Here is a 17,088-nt window from a genome sequence, read left to right as displayed (position 1 = left end):
CCGACCCAACAGTCTAACCCCAAATGTCATACCCCATTGTTAGAAGGTATCGTGGTGACTTCTGCATTTATTTTCCCAGTGCCTCCCTTGAATCCAACTGATATAGGGGGTTCAAGTGACAAGAGAACTGCTGACGAGCCCTCTCCATTAATCCCCTGTTCTAATCGATTCACAGTGCTTGCCTGTTTGGAAGAGGGATTGGTAACCCCAGCTGGGAGGGTTGGCAGCACCACCAGTGCAGTGGCCCCAGTGAGTCCATGTACTTGCAGAGACTCCCATCAGGGGCTATTGCAAAAAATGGAAACTCTCCAAAGGGAGGTAGACTCCCTGAGGAAAATTGTTGAGGCCATAAATCTTAGGACTAATGGCTCTCCTCCTTCTCACGCTATGTGGCCCAAACCTACCTCTTCCATAGCTGTCCCACTCAGGACAAGGCCTCAGACTGGCTCTCCCCCCAATGGGGTCAGCGGGGGTCCTCCTGGGTCGCATAACCGAGGAACTCCTTCCCCCTGTATGGCCCCTTCCTTCAGTTCCAAGAAGACTTATGTCGAGACATTAAAAACCCTAGGGGTTCATTGGACTGTTCACAACATCAGGGGGCCACAGGGTCACCACTCTAGGGCTTGTAATGATACTTTCAACAGCAGGGGGCCACAGGGAAATCACCCCGTAGGTAGAATGACAAACACTAGGGCCACAGTTTATATGGTGAAAGTCCCAAAATGTTCTTCCAGCCAGGGGTATGAAGGTGGTGAATCGCTCTGTAATAAGGCCATACACTGGCTGCGTCATGCCTGGGGTTGCAGATCCATAATTCGGAAGGACATTGTTAGTGCAAGGAGGATTGTATCGTATAATTCTGAGCTAGACTTCATCGAGTTGCAGCTAGCCGATGCTGTTCTTGCAGAGAATCTATTAGCCCTAGAATTTCACACCTCTTCCCCAGAGTTTTCTGCTATCCAGATTAGGGGCTCACCCCTTTGGGCACCAAGAGGGGTGAGTGGTCATCAAATCCCGGGGAGATCTGGTTGGGGGTTGGGCCTGAATAGGGTAGATTGACTAATACTAGGCTCAACTGAAAATTGTAATACTGCTTTACTACGGTATACAACCTTTACCACGCAACTTTTACAACGAACTACCATTACCACGCATTTTTTACAACGCAGGATCCATTACCACGCATACCATTACAACGCATGTATTTACAACGCAGGTACCTTAACAACGCATACCATTACAACGTAAGTATTGGTACGTATATTAATTTATTAAAAATATTATAAGTTTGGGTTTTTGGGTAAAGGGGTATTTTTAGGGTTCAGGGTCAGTTTTGGGTTTTTGGGTAAAGGGGTATTTTTAGGGTTCTGGGTCAGTTTGGGGTTTTTGGGTAAAGGGGTATTTTTAGGGTTCAGGGTCAGTTTTGGGTTTTTGGGTAAAGGGATATTTTTAGGGTTCAGGGTCAGTTTTCAGTTTTTGGGTAAAAGGGTATTTTTAGGGTTCAGGGTCAGTTTTCAGTTTTTGGGTAAAGGGGTATTTTTAGGGTTCAGGGTCAGTTTTCAGTTTTTGGGTAAAGGGGTATTTTTAGGGTTCAGGGTCAGTTTTCAGTTTTTGGGTAAAGGGGTATTTTTAGGGTTCAGGGTCAGTTTTCAGTTTTTGGGTAAAGGGGTATTTTTAGGGTTCAGGGTCAGTTTTGGGTTTTTGCGTAAAAGGGTACAGGGTAAAAATTAAATATAATTAATTTTAATTTATATTAAATTATATTGATTAAATTAAATTAAATTAATTTAATTAAATTACATTAAATTAAATTAAATTATATTAAATTAAATTAATTAAATTAAATTAAATTAAATTAAATTATATTAATTTTAATTAAATTACATTTTAAAAAATATTAAATTAAATTAAATTAATTTTAATTTATTTAATTAAATTACATTAAATTAAATTAAATTAAATTAAATTAAATTAAATTAAATTACATTAAATTATATTAACATTAATTAAATTACATTTTAAAAAATATAAAATTAAATAAAATTAAATTAAATTAATTAAATTAAATTACATTAAATTAAATAAATTAATTAAATTAAATTACATTAAATTAAATTAAATTAAATTAAATTAATTAAATTAAATTACATTATATTAATTTTAATTAAATTACATTTTAAAAAATATTATATACTTACCAATACTTACGTTGTAATTGTATGCGTTGTAAAGGTATCTGCGTTGTAAATACATGCGTGGTAATGGTATTCGTTGTAATGGATCCTGCGTTGTAAAAACTGCGTGGTAATGGTAGGCGTGGTAAAAGTATGCGTTGTAACGTCATACATCCCTTTACTACCATCTAGTTGTAGTGAGAATAATGCCCCAGTTGCTCCTTGTTTTCTGGGACCCCCAAGTGCTCAGAGTCAGGTGGTCGAAGGAAGGTGGGCATCTTGTGATGGTTTAGTAGGTACAGTTGTAGCGGCCACAACTAATATGAACAAACTTAACCTCCTCTCCTGGAATGTAGCGGGGCTAGAGAAGAAATTATTGCTCCCGGAATGGAATAGACTTGTCGAAAAGTTTGAGATTTGTCTATTCCAGGAGACATGGAGTCTAATCCCCATTCACAAATCAGGCTACATTACCTACTTCAGCCCGGCTATTAGTTCAGGCAAGGGCCGCCCCTCTGGGGGGCTTCAAATATGGGTCAGCATTAATTTGAACTGGACAAATACTGCCCATAAGAGCATTTCACAGGACATCTTGCATCTAACTGCTAGAGGTGCACCTAACAGCACAGCACTAGAACTTTTTAACATCTACGCAAGGGGTTCCGTGGGTGCACAGCTTTCGCCGACTGTAACATCTTTGGAAAGCATGCTATCTGGCACCCCGCTCCATTCTAACATCATTGTTGGGGGGGACCTTAACTGCGCGTTCGAACCGCTTAGTGCTGAGGATTTCATGGGTACTGCTGAAGAGGATGCAAAATGGGAAATTCCTGCTCTTAACTTAGTCCCTATTAAGAAGTGGTCTCAGAGGGCCATCCAAATTAATGCCCTAACTCTGGAATTCAATCTAAGAGCTGTAAACGGGAGAACAGGCTCAGATCCACATGGGGCAAATACCTTTAATAGGATAAGCTGCCCGTCCAGAATAGACTACATTCTTATGGATGTCTGACTATGGAGAGACCTGTTAAATATGGAAGTCAAATCCTCCTTAGATAGTGACCACAATCCCCTATGCTTAGAAATTAATAATGTCTGGCGGTCTCCTGGTGCAGAGGCTTGTAGTCGCCCTGTCATGTCCACTAGAGAGGTAACTCCCACTAATTGTAATAGACGCCTTAAATGGCTTAAAGTTTCCAAGCAGAAACACAAACTGGAAAGCATTAAGGGATTTTTAGAGGTTAAGAACAAGGAACTTGCGGTGCTTTCTAGGGAAATGGAGGCCCAGTCAAACCTCCATTTGATTTACAAAGAACCAATTGATGAATTGAGCTCATTTTTTATTGTTGAGGGGAAAGTGGGTTCAAGACGTGACCAGGCAAGGCCCTCCACCCCCTGGTATTCCCAGGGCTGCAGGGAAAAGAGGGTGGCCCTATCTCTTGCAGTTAGGAGAAAAGATTCCCAAGCGATCAGAATAGCAAGGAAGGAGTATTCTAGGGCACAGGTGGAAGCCAAACGAAATTGGGAAGAGAACCATTGGCAGGAATTAAAACATGCCTCTAAGCAGAGGGACTCAAAATACTTCTGGGACTTAATTAACAGTAGGAACAGAAGTAGCTCTGTTCCAATCCCCAATCATATTACGTCCCGACAATGGCAGGACCATTTTTCCAATCTTTATTCAGGTGACGATGAATGCCCTCTGCTTCTAGCACCTGACCTTCCCTTAATTCCCATTGGTCCCGTCCACAACTTGGAGTGCTTCGAGCTCCAAGAGATGTAGTTAGCAATAAACAGCATTGCTCCCGATAAGGCGGCGGGTCCTGACGGCCTTCCCGGAGACCTGCTTCTGCATGATCCAAAACCTTGGGCCTTCTTCATCTTATTGATAATGAATTTAATAGCGAGGGGATCACCTGTCCCAGACTCTTGGAAAGGGCTGAGGTTGTTCCAATCTTCAAAAAGGGGAACAGGGAGGACCCTGCCAACTATCGGGCGATTAATTTAATCGATGTGATACAGAAGGTGGTTGACAGGGTCCTCCTCCCTAGGATTGGAACATGGATGGAGGACGGCAGTATCTTGTCCCATTTTCAAGTGGGGTTTAACAAAAGGTGGGAACAATGGACCAGGTGTTCAGATTCTTCATGATCTACTGGAAAACCGTAATTTTAGGGAAAGGTAGTTTGTACCTGGCCTTTATAGATCTGAAGACCGCATTCGACCTGGTACCCCGGGAAAAACTCTGGCATGTCCTTCAACAACTAGGTATTTCCCCCCTGATTCTTGATATTATACAACGCTTGCATAACGACAACTATGCAAAAATCAGGTGGGGATCACAGGGGCAATTGATAGAGAGGATCGCGGTGAACAGGGGGGTCTGCCAGCAATGCGTGCTGGCACCCACCCAGTTTTCTTTATACATCAACGGGGTGGTTGATTTTTTAAGGCAAGAACCAGCTGACGCTCCCATCTTGGCGGGGGAGAAGACACCGACCCACCTGTTCGCCGACGATACTCGTTTGATCTCTAAATCGCTGGGGGGACTCCAGAAACTTTTGAAAAGGTTTGGCAACTTCTGTAATACCCGGGGGTTGATAATTAATACGACTAAAACAAAATTTAGAAGTATCAACTCATCCAAACGTTTTAGAAACGGCATTACCCTGAACAATTCCCCTTTGGACACTGTTGAGTCTTTTGACTACTTGGGAATCCGCGTCTCTAAGAATATGAGGTGGGGCTCCCATCTACCCAAGATGCTCTGAAGGCACAAGTGGGTCTCTGGGGCTATCGTTAGAGAGCAACATCTATCTAGGAGTAGGCCAATAGCCCCTGCGCTTGCAGTCTATAATGCCAAAGCACTTCCTTCGGCCATATATGGGTCCGAACTCTGGGGCTCGAGAACGTCAGTGAGCTTGCCAAATCTGAAAATAAGTTCATGAGAGATCTCATTTCCCTCCCTGTCTCGACCCCCTTGAAACCTTTATTTTATGATATGGGAAGGCGTTCCATCCAGGACATTGTAGGAATGCGTACCCTCCTTTTCTGGGCACGTATAAGAAGGACCGCTGAATTGTCCAACTATGCGGCAGCCCTTGATGAACTGATATTAGCTGACACGGGGAGCAGGATTAAATGGATATCTGACCTCCGTCATCTCTTAACAGATATAGGTCTTAGGGAGGCCTGGGCTAGCCAGGTCCCCCCCACAAAGAAGGATTTGAAGCGGGCATACTGGGATTGGGTCCAGACACATGAGATTTTTAACCCCAAAATAGGGAAACTCACTGAGGGGTTCTTCAAACATAAATGTATCTGTAGACTGGAACCCTATCTGGACTTCATACAAGTCCCAAGGGATAGGGAACTATATGTGAAGCTGAGATTAGGGACTCTTCCCACCAACAGTGTGTCTGTCTCCTGGGAAGGGCCAAATTTGACACCAATGCCCTGTCCAGGTTGCGCCTACCATAAGGAGTCACCTGCGCACCTTTTATTTGCCTGTCCAGTCTACAGATCGGCCAGAGGCAAGTGGCTCAAACCGGTCTGTCAATTGATTGGCCCTATGAACCATCGTGCCACACTCCGCATCCTGTGTACCGATACATCTTCATTGACACTGATTTGCGGGGTGGCTACGTTTTTAGGCTGTGCATGGCTGATATAAAATAAGATCTTGGCAAAAAAGACAATATGCCCTACCAGTTCCGTCACGCCATATGGTGATGAGGACACGTTTTGTACAGTTCAGTAGCTAGTGGGTTGGGTGACTCCTGGACACTCCTTAACCAACAGAAAACAAGTCCCCAGGGATAACCCTATCTGCTTTTACAGCACATGCAGTGTGTTTTACTGCAAACTATCCCAAGGTACACTATTATAAGGGAAATCCAAGATGGAGCAGGCATTCAGCTCCTGGATGTGGCCTGTGGGCCAGCCAGGGGTGTGTTTAGGGAAATGGGTTGTCCCGTCCTCAGTTACACCAAACTGGTTCTAAGACCAACTCCACCTTCTACTTGGCTAACATAGGGCCTAAAAAACAAAGAACTCCCCTTCCTCAGATCACCCCTTATACTTAGCTGTGAATGGACAGGATTCAACCTTGCCCCTTAGAAGTAAATGAAAAACCTTCACCCTCCTAGCTGCTTTTCTCAGGCTGAAAGGAGTCACATACCACCCCAAACTATCCTGTAACCAGGCCTAAGCGATTACCCTTGCTCTCGAAGCAGTTTTCACACATCATTAAGGTGAAGCACAGGCAGGGGCAGCTGCTGGCAGGCTATTGCAAATTAGCCTCTAAGGGCCCGATGTAGGTAATCCCAGATTACCGATTCTTAAATACCGAATCATACCGATTCGGTATTTAAGAACTGGCAATCGGGATGTAGGTAATATTACCGAATTAATTACCGAATCGGTATGATTCGGTAATTAATGAATCGGTATTTACCGATTCGGTAATTGCCATTGATTCCTATGGGCCTTGAGGCCCATAGGAATCAATGGCAATTACCGAATTGGTAAATACCGATTCGGTAATTGGGGGAAACATTGAAGGGTGGCAGGGTGTCACTTTGACACCCTGTTGCACCCCTCAATTGTGCATGGGTGCACATGTTGCAGACATACATGCCCTTAGGGCATGTATGTCTTCAACATGGCACTGTTTAAAAAGCAAAAAAAATGCTTTTTAAAGGGTTTTTATAATTTACCACCAACTTCTAGTTGGTGGTAAATTAATAATTCTTAAACCCCTGTAGCACTGATTACAGTGCTACCTACATGTCAAAATACTGATTCGGTAATTATACTGATTCGGTATTTTACCTAATTGGTAAAATTACCGAATCTGTATTTTAACGTGCCCCTACATCCCAAACTCCAAATACCGGTCGGTATTCGGCCGTTACCGACCGGTATATGCCTACGTACATCTGGCCCTAAGAGCCTTCGGAAGGAAAAAGGTATCTTTCTGAAAGTTACTTTCCTAAAAAAGTTATTAAAAATCTAACTACACAATTAAACCAGTGGTTTCACCATTTATCTATCTTATCCCAACCTGAGCCAGCAGCATTAATAGATTAATCTGCACTCTAGTTTTCCTAATATGTCAGCCAGATCCTTTCCCAGTGAAAATAGCTTTTGGAGGGTTGTCACTCTAGGGACATACACATATTTAATTTCTAGTAGTCCAATTTTAAATACCATCCACCCTAACTTTTGGGCTACCAGGCCTATTTATGGGTGACATTATTTTTAAAAGGGAGATCTCCCTGTTAAATGGATAATTTTGACAGGTCAGGTTGCAGATTTAAACCTGCAGCAGTCAGGCTACATCGGTAGGCCCAAAGCCATGCATTCCTTGTTACCCTGGTAGATGGCCCAATAAGTACTGAATTTCTATAGGTGGCACTAAGGGCCAGATTTACAGGAAATGCAACACAGCAAGGCAACTTGGTGCGCTGCATTGTGTGGAAGGGAGAGAGCAGAAATGCGCCATATTTACAAAGACACACGTCTACTCTCTCCACCTGCTGGCACACTAGTGGCAGCCTATCACCAATGCAGACATCCTTTCTAATGGCGATAGGGTGCCTGCAGTGTGATCAAAATAGGTTGTGTGCAAGATGGAACACCTTTCTGCACAAAACCTGTTTTTAGAGGTGTAATACTCTTTGTATGCGTGCTGCAGAATGCAAAGAAGATGTAGCAGGGAAAAATAAAGATACTTCTCATTGTTATGTCAGCCTCAGGTATGCGCACCATTTTGGTGCAAATCCTGGTTTGCAGACTTTAGTAAACCTGGGTTTGCATTAAAATCCATGGGTGGATGCATGGTGACCGCCCATGGTGACCACCCATGCTCCACTTCTGAAATGCCTCCACAATTAAAGGTAACAGAAGGAAGCGCTATGCACTGCACTACTTTTTTATTTTTTTTGCTAAACCCATTGGAGGGGAGATAGGGGATCCCATGGATGCCCAAGACGTCACCTCTTTAAATTGCAGATGGGTTACAGTCTGTACAAAGAAACACAGAGCGGCTTTGAAACAACCACTTTGTATTTGACTGAATGATTTGTACAGACAGCAGTGCGAGTTTGTGGCTGTCCTGAGGACAGTGCATTCATCAAAATAGGGTGCACTGTCCCTGTGTGCGCCTGGCACACCTGTTTAAAGGTGCACTGGGGCGAAAAAAGAGACATTTCGCTGTGCCTCTAATAATATCCCAGGACTTTATCTGGAAGCCCTCAGAAGCAAATGTGTTTTGGGTGAACATTGTGCAGATATCCATATTTACCCAGGTATAATCGACATTAAACGTTTTATGTCACACTAAAACATTTTGCAACTGTAATTATGTTTTTCACACCTTGGGTTGAATTAACGTTCTACAGACCCCGATGCACATTTTTATAACTGGCCTCTGAAGCATATTCACAAAGCAACATACATTGCAGCGTTTCATATACTTTTACTTTAATTTCAATTTGGTCTGTTGTCTAAACCAAAACTGTTCAGATCTAGCAATTTATGGTGTATCTCCTTTCACAGTCTGAATACAAAACCACATTTCCATCGATCTCATGATTTCATTTGCCTTATGTAGATTACATCACAGCCTGCTGGATCACGTTCACTTCTGTTTTTCTCTTTTATGTGCTGACTCTAATTGAACTCCAATTACAGGGTGATTCTCTTCACTATTTAATTTAATACCTGCAGCAAATGTTAGCCGTTCAAGCAACCTATTGTCTGTTTAGCTAAAATGATGAATTGAATTCTAATTAAAAATGCAGTTCCAATAGAATTTAATATCACGGTAAATTCAATGCAGGGATCAATGACCAGGTCATGAATTGTTTTTTTGTGCAACGGAGGGTGAGGTCTTTTGCTTTCTTAGGATCACTGCCCACACACGAAGCATTATTGTGCATACGATTGAAGTATTTTGAGTATGTGTAATTGGCAATACATGTGTAGTTCAATTGGTCCACAGAAAAACTGGGCGGTACTAATTCTGCTTATAAGTGCTGCAGTGCACCTTTAAACAGGTGTAATGACATGAAATTGCATCGCCTTTATGTGTAAAACCTTTTGTTTTTACAATTTTTATAATACAAATATTTTGCCTTACAATTTTAAATAATTATATTTGTATAGGCAATCTTTTAATATGATTAAGATAAGAGCCATAAAGTCATCTAATTTTTAGCAAACTCATTCTCAAAAATAAGTTTGAAAAAAATATTCTTTAACCACACTATGGTGTAAAGTTCACTCAAATATATTCAATTTAAAAAAAAGCTAATTGAGAAAGGTGGTGTTACTGAAGGATTCATACTCAAGTCTTCTGATTGCAAACAGTAAGAAATTGATCATTATTTTTGGTGGGCGGCTATCCACTTCAAGGAATATTAACATCCTGTTAGGGTGAACCTTCAAAGTAACTAAATTAACTTGAGCTCAAACACACTGGTGGCTATGGCACAAAGAATAAAGACATAACGTAGGGAAATGCTTCTAGTCGGTACCAAAACAGCAATAAAGTTAGAATACAGAACAATAAAAATCCCAAACTGAATTAGAGAAATTTAATAAACAACATGACACCAAAGTGCCACAAATTCCATAAGGAGAACATAAGGTTTGAATTTAAAAGTTTTAAGTAGGAATAGCACCTACCACGTTTATCCTGGTTGAAGATTTTACCTTCTGGTTTAGGGCCACATTTAGATCTTGGTGGAAAGGAAACTCTGTCTCAATAGCAACGGAGTCGGCGATGGAGTTCCCTCCCTGCATGCCCGATTTAAAAGCGGGTGGATAATAATTTGATGACATAGTCTCTGCCCTGGTCATACGTATCCACTGACCTGACAGAGTAAGGGCTGTCGGAGAACTGGCTATATGGCTGCCCACCTAATTTAGATGAGCCGACAGATACCAGTTTTTCAGTGCCCCTCACTGCCAGGGGCACTGTCATGGGAAGGGCACATTTATTGATTATGTGTTAATCTCATTATCTATGCAGACTTTTGTAGACTCTTTTTTTTTTGAGGAAAGTGAATTTAGCGATCACAATCCTCTTTCTTTGCGATTGCTGGGACCATGGATAGCTATGGAAGGGTCGAATCCCAGCCAGGGAAGAATTTGCACAACTGACGGAAGGCGCAGACTCAAATGGTCTAAAATTACCCCTGATCTGCTGTACAAAGATATTAAAGAAATGTGTGCAGATGAAATTATCACCTGCACCAAAGGAGGTATACAGCATACGAAGGTGCTTGGGGCATTTCAGTCACTTTCAGACAAGGTCAAGAAGCTGCTGTCTGCACCAGCCAAAAACCAAGCTATTGTGGGCCATAATTGGTTTGACCATGACTGCTCTAAAGCAGCCAGCAATCTAAGGGTGGCCTTAGCAGCTAAATCTAGAGAACAGGCTAATGTACAATTGTGTCGGAAGGAATATAAATCAATACTAGCTAAACGTAAGGAGTCCCTAAAGGTAGAGGCTTGGAACAAGTTATTGGACCCTAAAACACTTAAGAATAGCTCTAAATTTTGGGGTGTAATGAAAAAGCCTTTTCTTGTCCAGGAGACTGGTGACGGTCTTGAATGCCATATACCCAAGGAGGACTGGGAAGCACATTTCGAGCAATTGTACGACTATCCTCTGGAAGAAACTGCCAGCCCGGCACCTGCCAATAATGGAAATACAATTAGAATTGACAGGGGTGAAATCCTTGAGGGTATTATGGGATTAACAGCCGGGAAAGCACCCGGACCAGATGGGATTCCTCCGGATTTATTTAAGTCTGAGCCTTCTTTCTGGGCTCCCATTTTGGAGTCTGTTTTAAATGCTGCGGTACAATGTGGATGCCCCGAATCTTGGGGGGTCTCCACAATTGTCCCTGTCATTAAAAAAGGGGATACATGTAGCCCACATTGCTATAGACCCATTTCACTTATTGATTCCAATGTGAAAATAATAGGAAGGATACTACTGCAGAGACTTTCATCCTGGGTGGAGGAAAATAACATCATGTCCATCTCCCAGTATGGATTCTGCAGAGGTCGCTCAACAACAACCCAATGCCTTAACCTCTTCTTAATCTTAGGTAAATACACAGTGGCTCACAGGGGTACCATCCACCTCGCCTTCATGGACCTGTCCTCAGCCTTTGACTTTGTGAACAGGCGGAAGCTGTGGCAGTCCATGAGGGCGAAGGGGATGGACAGTGGTGTTGTTGACTTCCTAGTAGACCTTCATAGCAATACTAGAGATAATGTTAGATTGTCCCAAGATCTGAGCGTGACAAATAATTTTAATATCAGAAAAGGAGTCCGACAAGGTTGTATTTTGGCTCCTTTTCTTTTTAACTTTTATATTAATGACCTGGATAGCGTTTTACAGGATTTGGCGGCTAGGTAGGTATTCCAGTCCTATTATATGCAGATGATGCAGTACTCATATCGAGGACTGAAAGGGGCCTCCAAGCTCTCTTAAATGCTTTTAAGTCTTTCATGACAGATAGGGATTTAATGATTAATAACTCTAAATCATTTGTCATGCAAGTAGGTCAACAACCCAGAAGGAACTTTTTGTTTAAAGTAGACTTTATTTAAAGCAGTAATCCCCACATCAAAGACGTTCTCCTATCTCGGGGTCCTTTTTGACATTAAGTTAAATTGGGGCCCGCATCTTCTTAAAAAGAAAGGAAAGCTGGTCATGGTGAAAGCATCTAATTTTAATTTTGCATCCAAACTGGGGAAAAAAACAACCGGTGCCATGCTGCAATTATATAATGCCAAATCAGTGGCCACGGCTGAATATGGCAGTGAAATATGGGGGTATGTCACAGGAGAGCAGCTCCAGATTGTGGAGAACTCCTTTATGAAGCGTCTCCTGTGTGTTCCGTCGGGCACGTCCAATCTAGCAGTCCATGAAGAATTAGGGACACAATATGTAAGCGACATTTTCTCACTACGTCCACTGACCTGTTGGATAATACTTTGGCTGAATCCTGATATTCCATTGACGCACTTAATTGTGAAAGACTGTCTGTCTCAGGATAATGCATTGGCTATCCCATGGATGAAATATTTGAAGTCTAGTTTTTCCAGATTGGGGCGTTCTGAATTGTTTGAAAACCCTAGTAGCATTGTCAAGGGGGACCTGGAGGCAATGAAACTGGCCTACCTCATGGATAGGAAGACCCAGAGGGAAGCCATTGAGATCCAGAAGCCGAGTGTCAGAAAATACGTTATGCTAAAAACATCTGCATCTATTGAGCCATATTTAATGGGCCCTCTGACCTCTTATGAAAAATTCTTATTGACTAGATTCAGGCTGAATCTCTTTCATCTTTTGCTTATTAGGCCTAAAACCGCTATTTTTAGTAAAGTTGCAGCTCCCTGCGGCTGCGATGGACAGTCTCCGCATGATATGCTGCATTTTATATTTTTATGTAGCTTTTATTAATACCCCCGCAAACGCTATCTGGTGACACTTTTAAGAAAACTTAATTTTACTCAGACCAGACCAGCCTTGATGTACTTACAACTTTTGTACAATGACAGTATTCTCCATGTCCTTGAATTTCTAAAATCAACTGTTAAATGCAGAAAATGCATGGATTTGTAATGGTCTTTACTTAATGAAATTTTCCATGAAATTGTAAGCACAACCTGATTTAATTATATATATATATTTTTAATGAAATGATGAATTTATATTTTGCACCTCTGTATCCTGTTATGACATGTATTTTTACAACTTTGAATTTTCTATATTATTGTATCCGTACTTTTGTGGTTTTTGAATTAAAACCGAAATAAAGTTTTATATATATATATAACTTCCTATCACTAGACCTAGTGATAATGTCCCAATAGTCTTCTATTGATGGATCAAGTTTATGCTCAAGAAACATTCCGGACAAGGAGGAGGCATTGGATTGTGCAATATATTTTTGACGGACTAATAGCCAATATAGATCTTTAAAGGCTATATTTGGGGGGAAAAAGGTTGTTGGCAGGATCTATCCACAAATTGCGCAATCCCATATTCTCTAGGAGCATTCTTACTTTTTGAAATCATAGGATGTTACCCGAACCCACGACAGTTCTAACATCCAAGAGTGCCTTTGCAAAGAGTGACAGTTCAGGGGTAGTCCAGATCCTTCTCCATAAAGCCACAGGCTTATAGCATGCCACATCCTCTATTGAGTGACATCCTAAGTCCATTAATAGTGGCTTCAATGGACTAGAGCAAAGAAGACCTGTTAAATTTCGTAAAAATGTATTCTGAACCGTAACTATCAGGGAAAGGTCCGCAAAACCCCAGAGGTCCGCGCCGTACAAAATCGCTGAACTTATCCTGGAATTGTAGATCTTTAAAGCGGGACCTATCCTTTTTGTCAGCGAGGATCTCTGTTCTTTGGTTAAGCACCCTGATAACTGGGTAAACTTAATGGATAGAGTGTCAATCTGGGGCTTCCAGCTTAATTTACTCTCCAAAACAAACCCCAGGTAGGTCATGACATTGGTCTGCTCTAGCTGTATATTGTTCATTGTAACATGGCCAAACACTGGTCTGGTTTTTGAAAGAATCATAACTTTGGTTTTTGCTACATTAACCTGTAAATCATTATCATGGCAAAATTCCTCAAATTTATTCAAGGCCGCCTGCAGCCCCTTCTGGGTCTTTGATAGTATTAGGGTGTCATCCGCGAACATAAGTAGCAGAATCTTAATACCACCCAAATAGGGGGCATCTGTTGGAAAGGCTGTAAAGTACTGCACAACCCTGTTAATGAACAACAAAAACAAGGTTGGCACTAGTTCGGACCCTTGTCTTACACCCCGGGACACTGCAAATCTCTTGGTAAATGTATTCGGCTTCCTGGCGCTGATACTCATACCGCTGTGGAACCCCTCCTGGCTTTCCCTGTGAAGTGTCCACTCCTGGGCACCCCCAGGGTGAAGCCAGGCATCCTTAGCGCTGTTGGTGACCTGCCTTTGCTTTCCCCAGCGAACTTGTGCGAAGTTCGCTTCATGTAGCTTGATCACTATATCCAGGAGCTCTTGGGGCTCCTGGAGCATCCCTATATTACTTAGAGCCCTGGGTACTAAATCAAATGCTGACTTAAGGTCAACGAAGGCAGCGTAGATAGTGCCACCTCCCAAACTTACTACTCTCCAGTAACTCAATAAAAACCTGAAGACCTGCTCAATGGTACTTATGCATGACCTAAACCCTGCCTGTAGGGGCGACAGTACGTCTTCGAGCTCAATCCAGCTCTGACTTCTCGCCAGGACCATCCTGGCAACAATTTTCTGGATGGAGTCAATCAAGCTGATTGGTCGATAGTTCCCCGGAATTGGGCGATCCCCCTTCTTGTATATTGGCAGGATCTCAGTACCTCGCCATGAATCCGGAATACATGCCCCATTTGCAATAGCATTTCCAAGAAATACAATATAGGGCACCCAGTTAGTTGGGTCATATTTAAAGAGATTTGCTAGGATACAGTCCAATCCCGGGGCTTTCCCACAAGGACATTTCTTTAGAGCATCCTTGACTTCTTTGCTGTCGAATGTTAAAACTTGAGGGGTGGGCAGGGGTCGTAAGTCATATGGAGAGCAATCGATTTCCAAATCCAACCCTGAAAACTGGGTCTCAAAATACTCAACCCAGTCCTCGGTAGAGATATGGTTGGCAGGAACTTGGGAATGGGGTGTATTTCCCCATTTAACTATATGCCAGAACTTAGTAAGATTTTTCATCTTGCTAGCATCAAGGAGCTCTTGCCAATGTTGCTCATCCCAATCTTTTTTGGCACGATTTAGGACATTACGATAATTGAGCCTGTCCTTCCTAATATCTGGCATGTTTTTCGACCTCATAGCTAACGCCAATAGGCTATAAGATGCATGGCATAATTTATTATACCATGATTTGTTAGAGGGTTGGCATGTGGATTTTAGGGGTTTACTCATTTTGGAAAAGTGAAATTTTAATCCCTTAAATAATTCTTCATGTAATGAAATTATTTTCCCATTTATATCTTCCTGAGTTGGAAGTGAGCGCAAAATGCCCAGAGACCATGTTACCTCCAGCCTTATCTTTTCCAGAGCCCCATGGTCATCAATGATCCTAGCCCAGCGAACCCTGCGTAGGTCATTAGTGAGCAGGGCATCAGCAGTGGCTATCTCAGTTTGGTTATTGCAATTGGGACCTCCAGTGAGTTGAAGACTTAGTAGGAGTGGATTATGATCGCTCTCTGGGCGATCCAGGATCATCATATCCACTAGTGTTGACCAATACTCAATCTTGATCAAGATATAATCTATTCGACTTTTGTGTATACCATTATCAAAGGTTGCCCTGACGTTTTTGTCTGGGATGGAACGCCCATTTGCTGCCCTAAAGCCCTAAAACCACGCTCCAGGCAAAAACCCATCCACTGCAGGGCCGATTCAGTCCACTTCTTAATTGGCTTTAGGTCAAGGGGAGAAATATTCTACTGAACATCCTCCTCTACCAAGAGATTTTCCCCTTCGTGGTTTAGAGGCTCGAACGAACAGTTAAAATCCCCGGCGATTATCATGTAGCAATCAAACCCCACAGAATCAAAAAGAGTATCCAGTTCCGAAAAGGTTCTAGAACCACGCCCACCTGGCTGTCCTCTGATATACACATTTACAATGAGGATATCTTGTTGATCTGGCCGATGCAGATTTATAACAAGAATATCTGGACTGTTTACAACAATTTCTACTGGTCTATAGTTGATTGATTGCCTAACCCAAATAGCTAAGCCCCCAGATGGTCTACCTTTTTTTCCTCCTACTGCCGCTTTGTGAAAGTTTAGGTACCCTGGGCGGTGGATGGGATCCACAGCCCACGTCTCCTGGAAGATCCAGATATCATGTTCCTCCACCAGATCTGACCACTCAACTATGGATGTTTTGCTCTTTAAACCTGTGATGTTCCAGGAGACCAACATAAGCATGTGTTTTTCACTTGCTTGACTAAACTGGGGAGAAACCATGGCCTGTTGGAAAGCCATATTAGACACCCCACTCGTGCTAATGCAACCCATACTCAGGGGATCCAAAATCCTTCCTCATGGGCTCACCAGTATCCGTAATGATGCCCCCCGCTGTTTCCACAGCATGGTTTTCCCTTGGATTGATATGGATCTGTTTTGACAAATAGGTACCAACCAATAAGACATTCCCAGGGGGTGCACCTATACCATCAGGGACCAAGGGGGATCTTTACGAAAGAACTCTAGGCCTATGCCGGGTTCCACCCTACTTGTACTGCCTCTATTGGTTACCTTTTCCTGATTAGTGTTATCATTTACCATGTGTCGATCTAAGGTGATGCCATTATAGCTAGGCCCCAGTCAATCCACCTCCTCCAATCCACAAAGTGTCTCAAAGTGATTAAACAGGGGGAGGCAAAACTCTTGCCTACATGCAATATTTGGACGTCTAAATTGCATTTCTCGCCTGTTTGATGGAATAAATGACGGACCAGAAGATGGGCAGGGATAGAAATAACTTAGACCAAAGGTTAGAATTCCACCATCACCTCTATTCTCTGTCCCATAGCATATGAACCTTACCACCCTAGGGTCCCTGAAGTTCACAATTATGCAGTCTCCCACTAGATCCTTCGATCTACGACCCAGCCAGCTCACCCTTTCTACATATAGAATCTCAGCGTTTGTATAAGCTGGGAGTGATCTGTTGCTATTAAGCCAAAAGATAACATTATTTTTCAGCTCTATATGGGTTTCCGGTTTATCGTTTTGGATCCCAGGAACCCCTGTCAATATCACCATGTACGGTACAGACTCTGGGGGTAGATCAATGCAAGGGTGCTTCGTTTTCC

At 42.4% G+C, this 17,088-nt stretch overlaps 1 protein-coding gene across 1 annotated transcript in view; it reads right to left on the bottom strand.

Moving 5' to 3' along the window:
• Positions 1-16,255, bottom strand: part of LOC144769407 (uncharacterized) — a 50,961-nt gene extending 34,706 nt beyond the window's left edge. Inside the window, exons 1-2 of the mRNA XM_078653497.1 lie at positions 16,062-16,255; positions 13,694-13,989 (exon numbers count right to left, since the gene is read on the bottom strand). Of these exons, the coding sequence (XP_078509623.1) occupies positions 13,694-13,989; positions 16,062-16,255 (490 nt within the window). The remainder of the gene's footprint in view (positions 1-13,693; positions 13,990-16,061) is intronic.
• Between the last annotated feature and the right edge of the window lie 833 nt (positions 16,256-17,088).

The sequence above is a fragment of the Lissotriton helveticus genome, chromosome 7 (assembly GCF_964261635.1).
Source record: "Lissotriton helveticus chromosome 7, aLisHel1.1, whole genome shotgun sequence".
Taxonomy (NCBI): Eukaryota; Metazoa; Chordata; class Amphibia; order Caudata; family Salamandridae; genus Lissotriton; species Lissotriton helveticus.
This window is presented reverse-complemented; position numbering and strand designations above follow the sequence as displayed.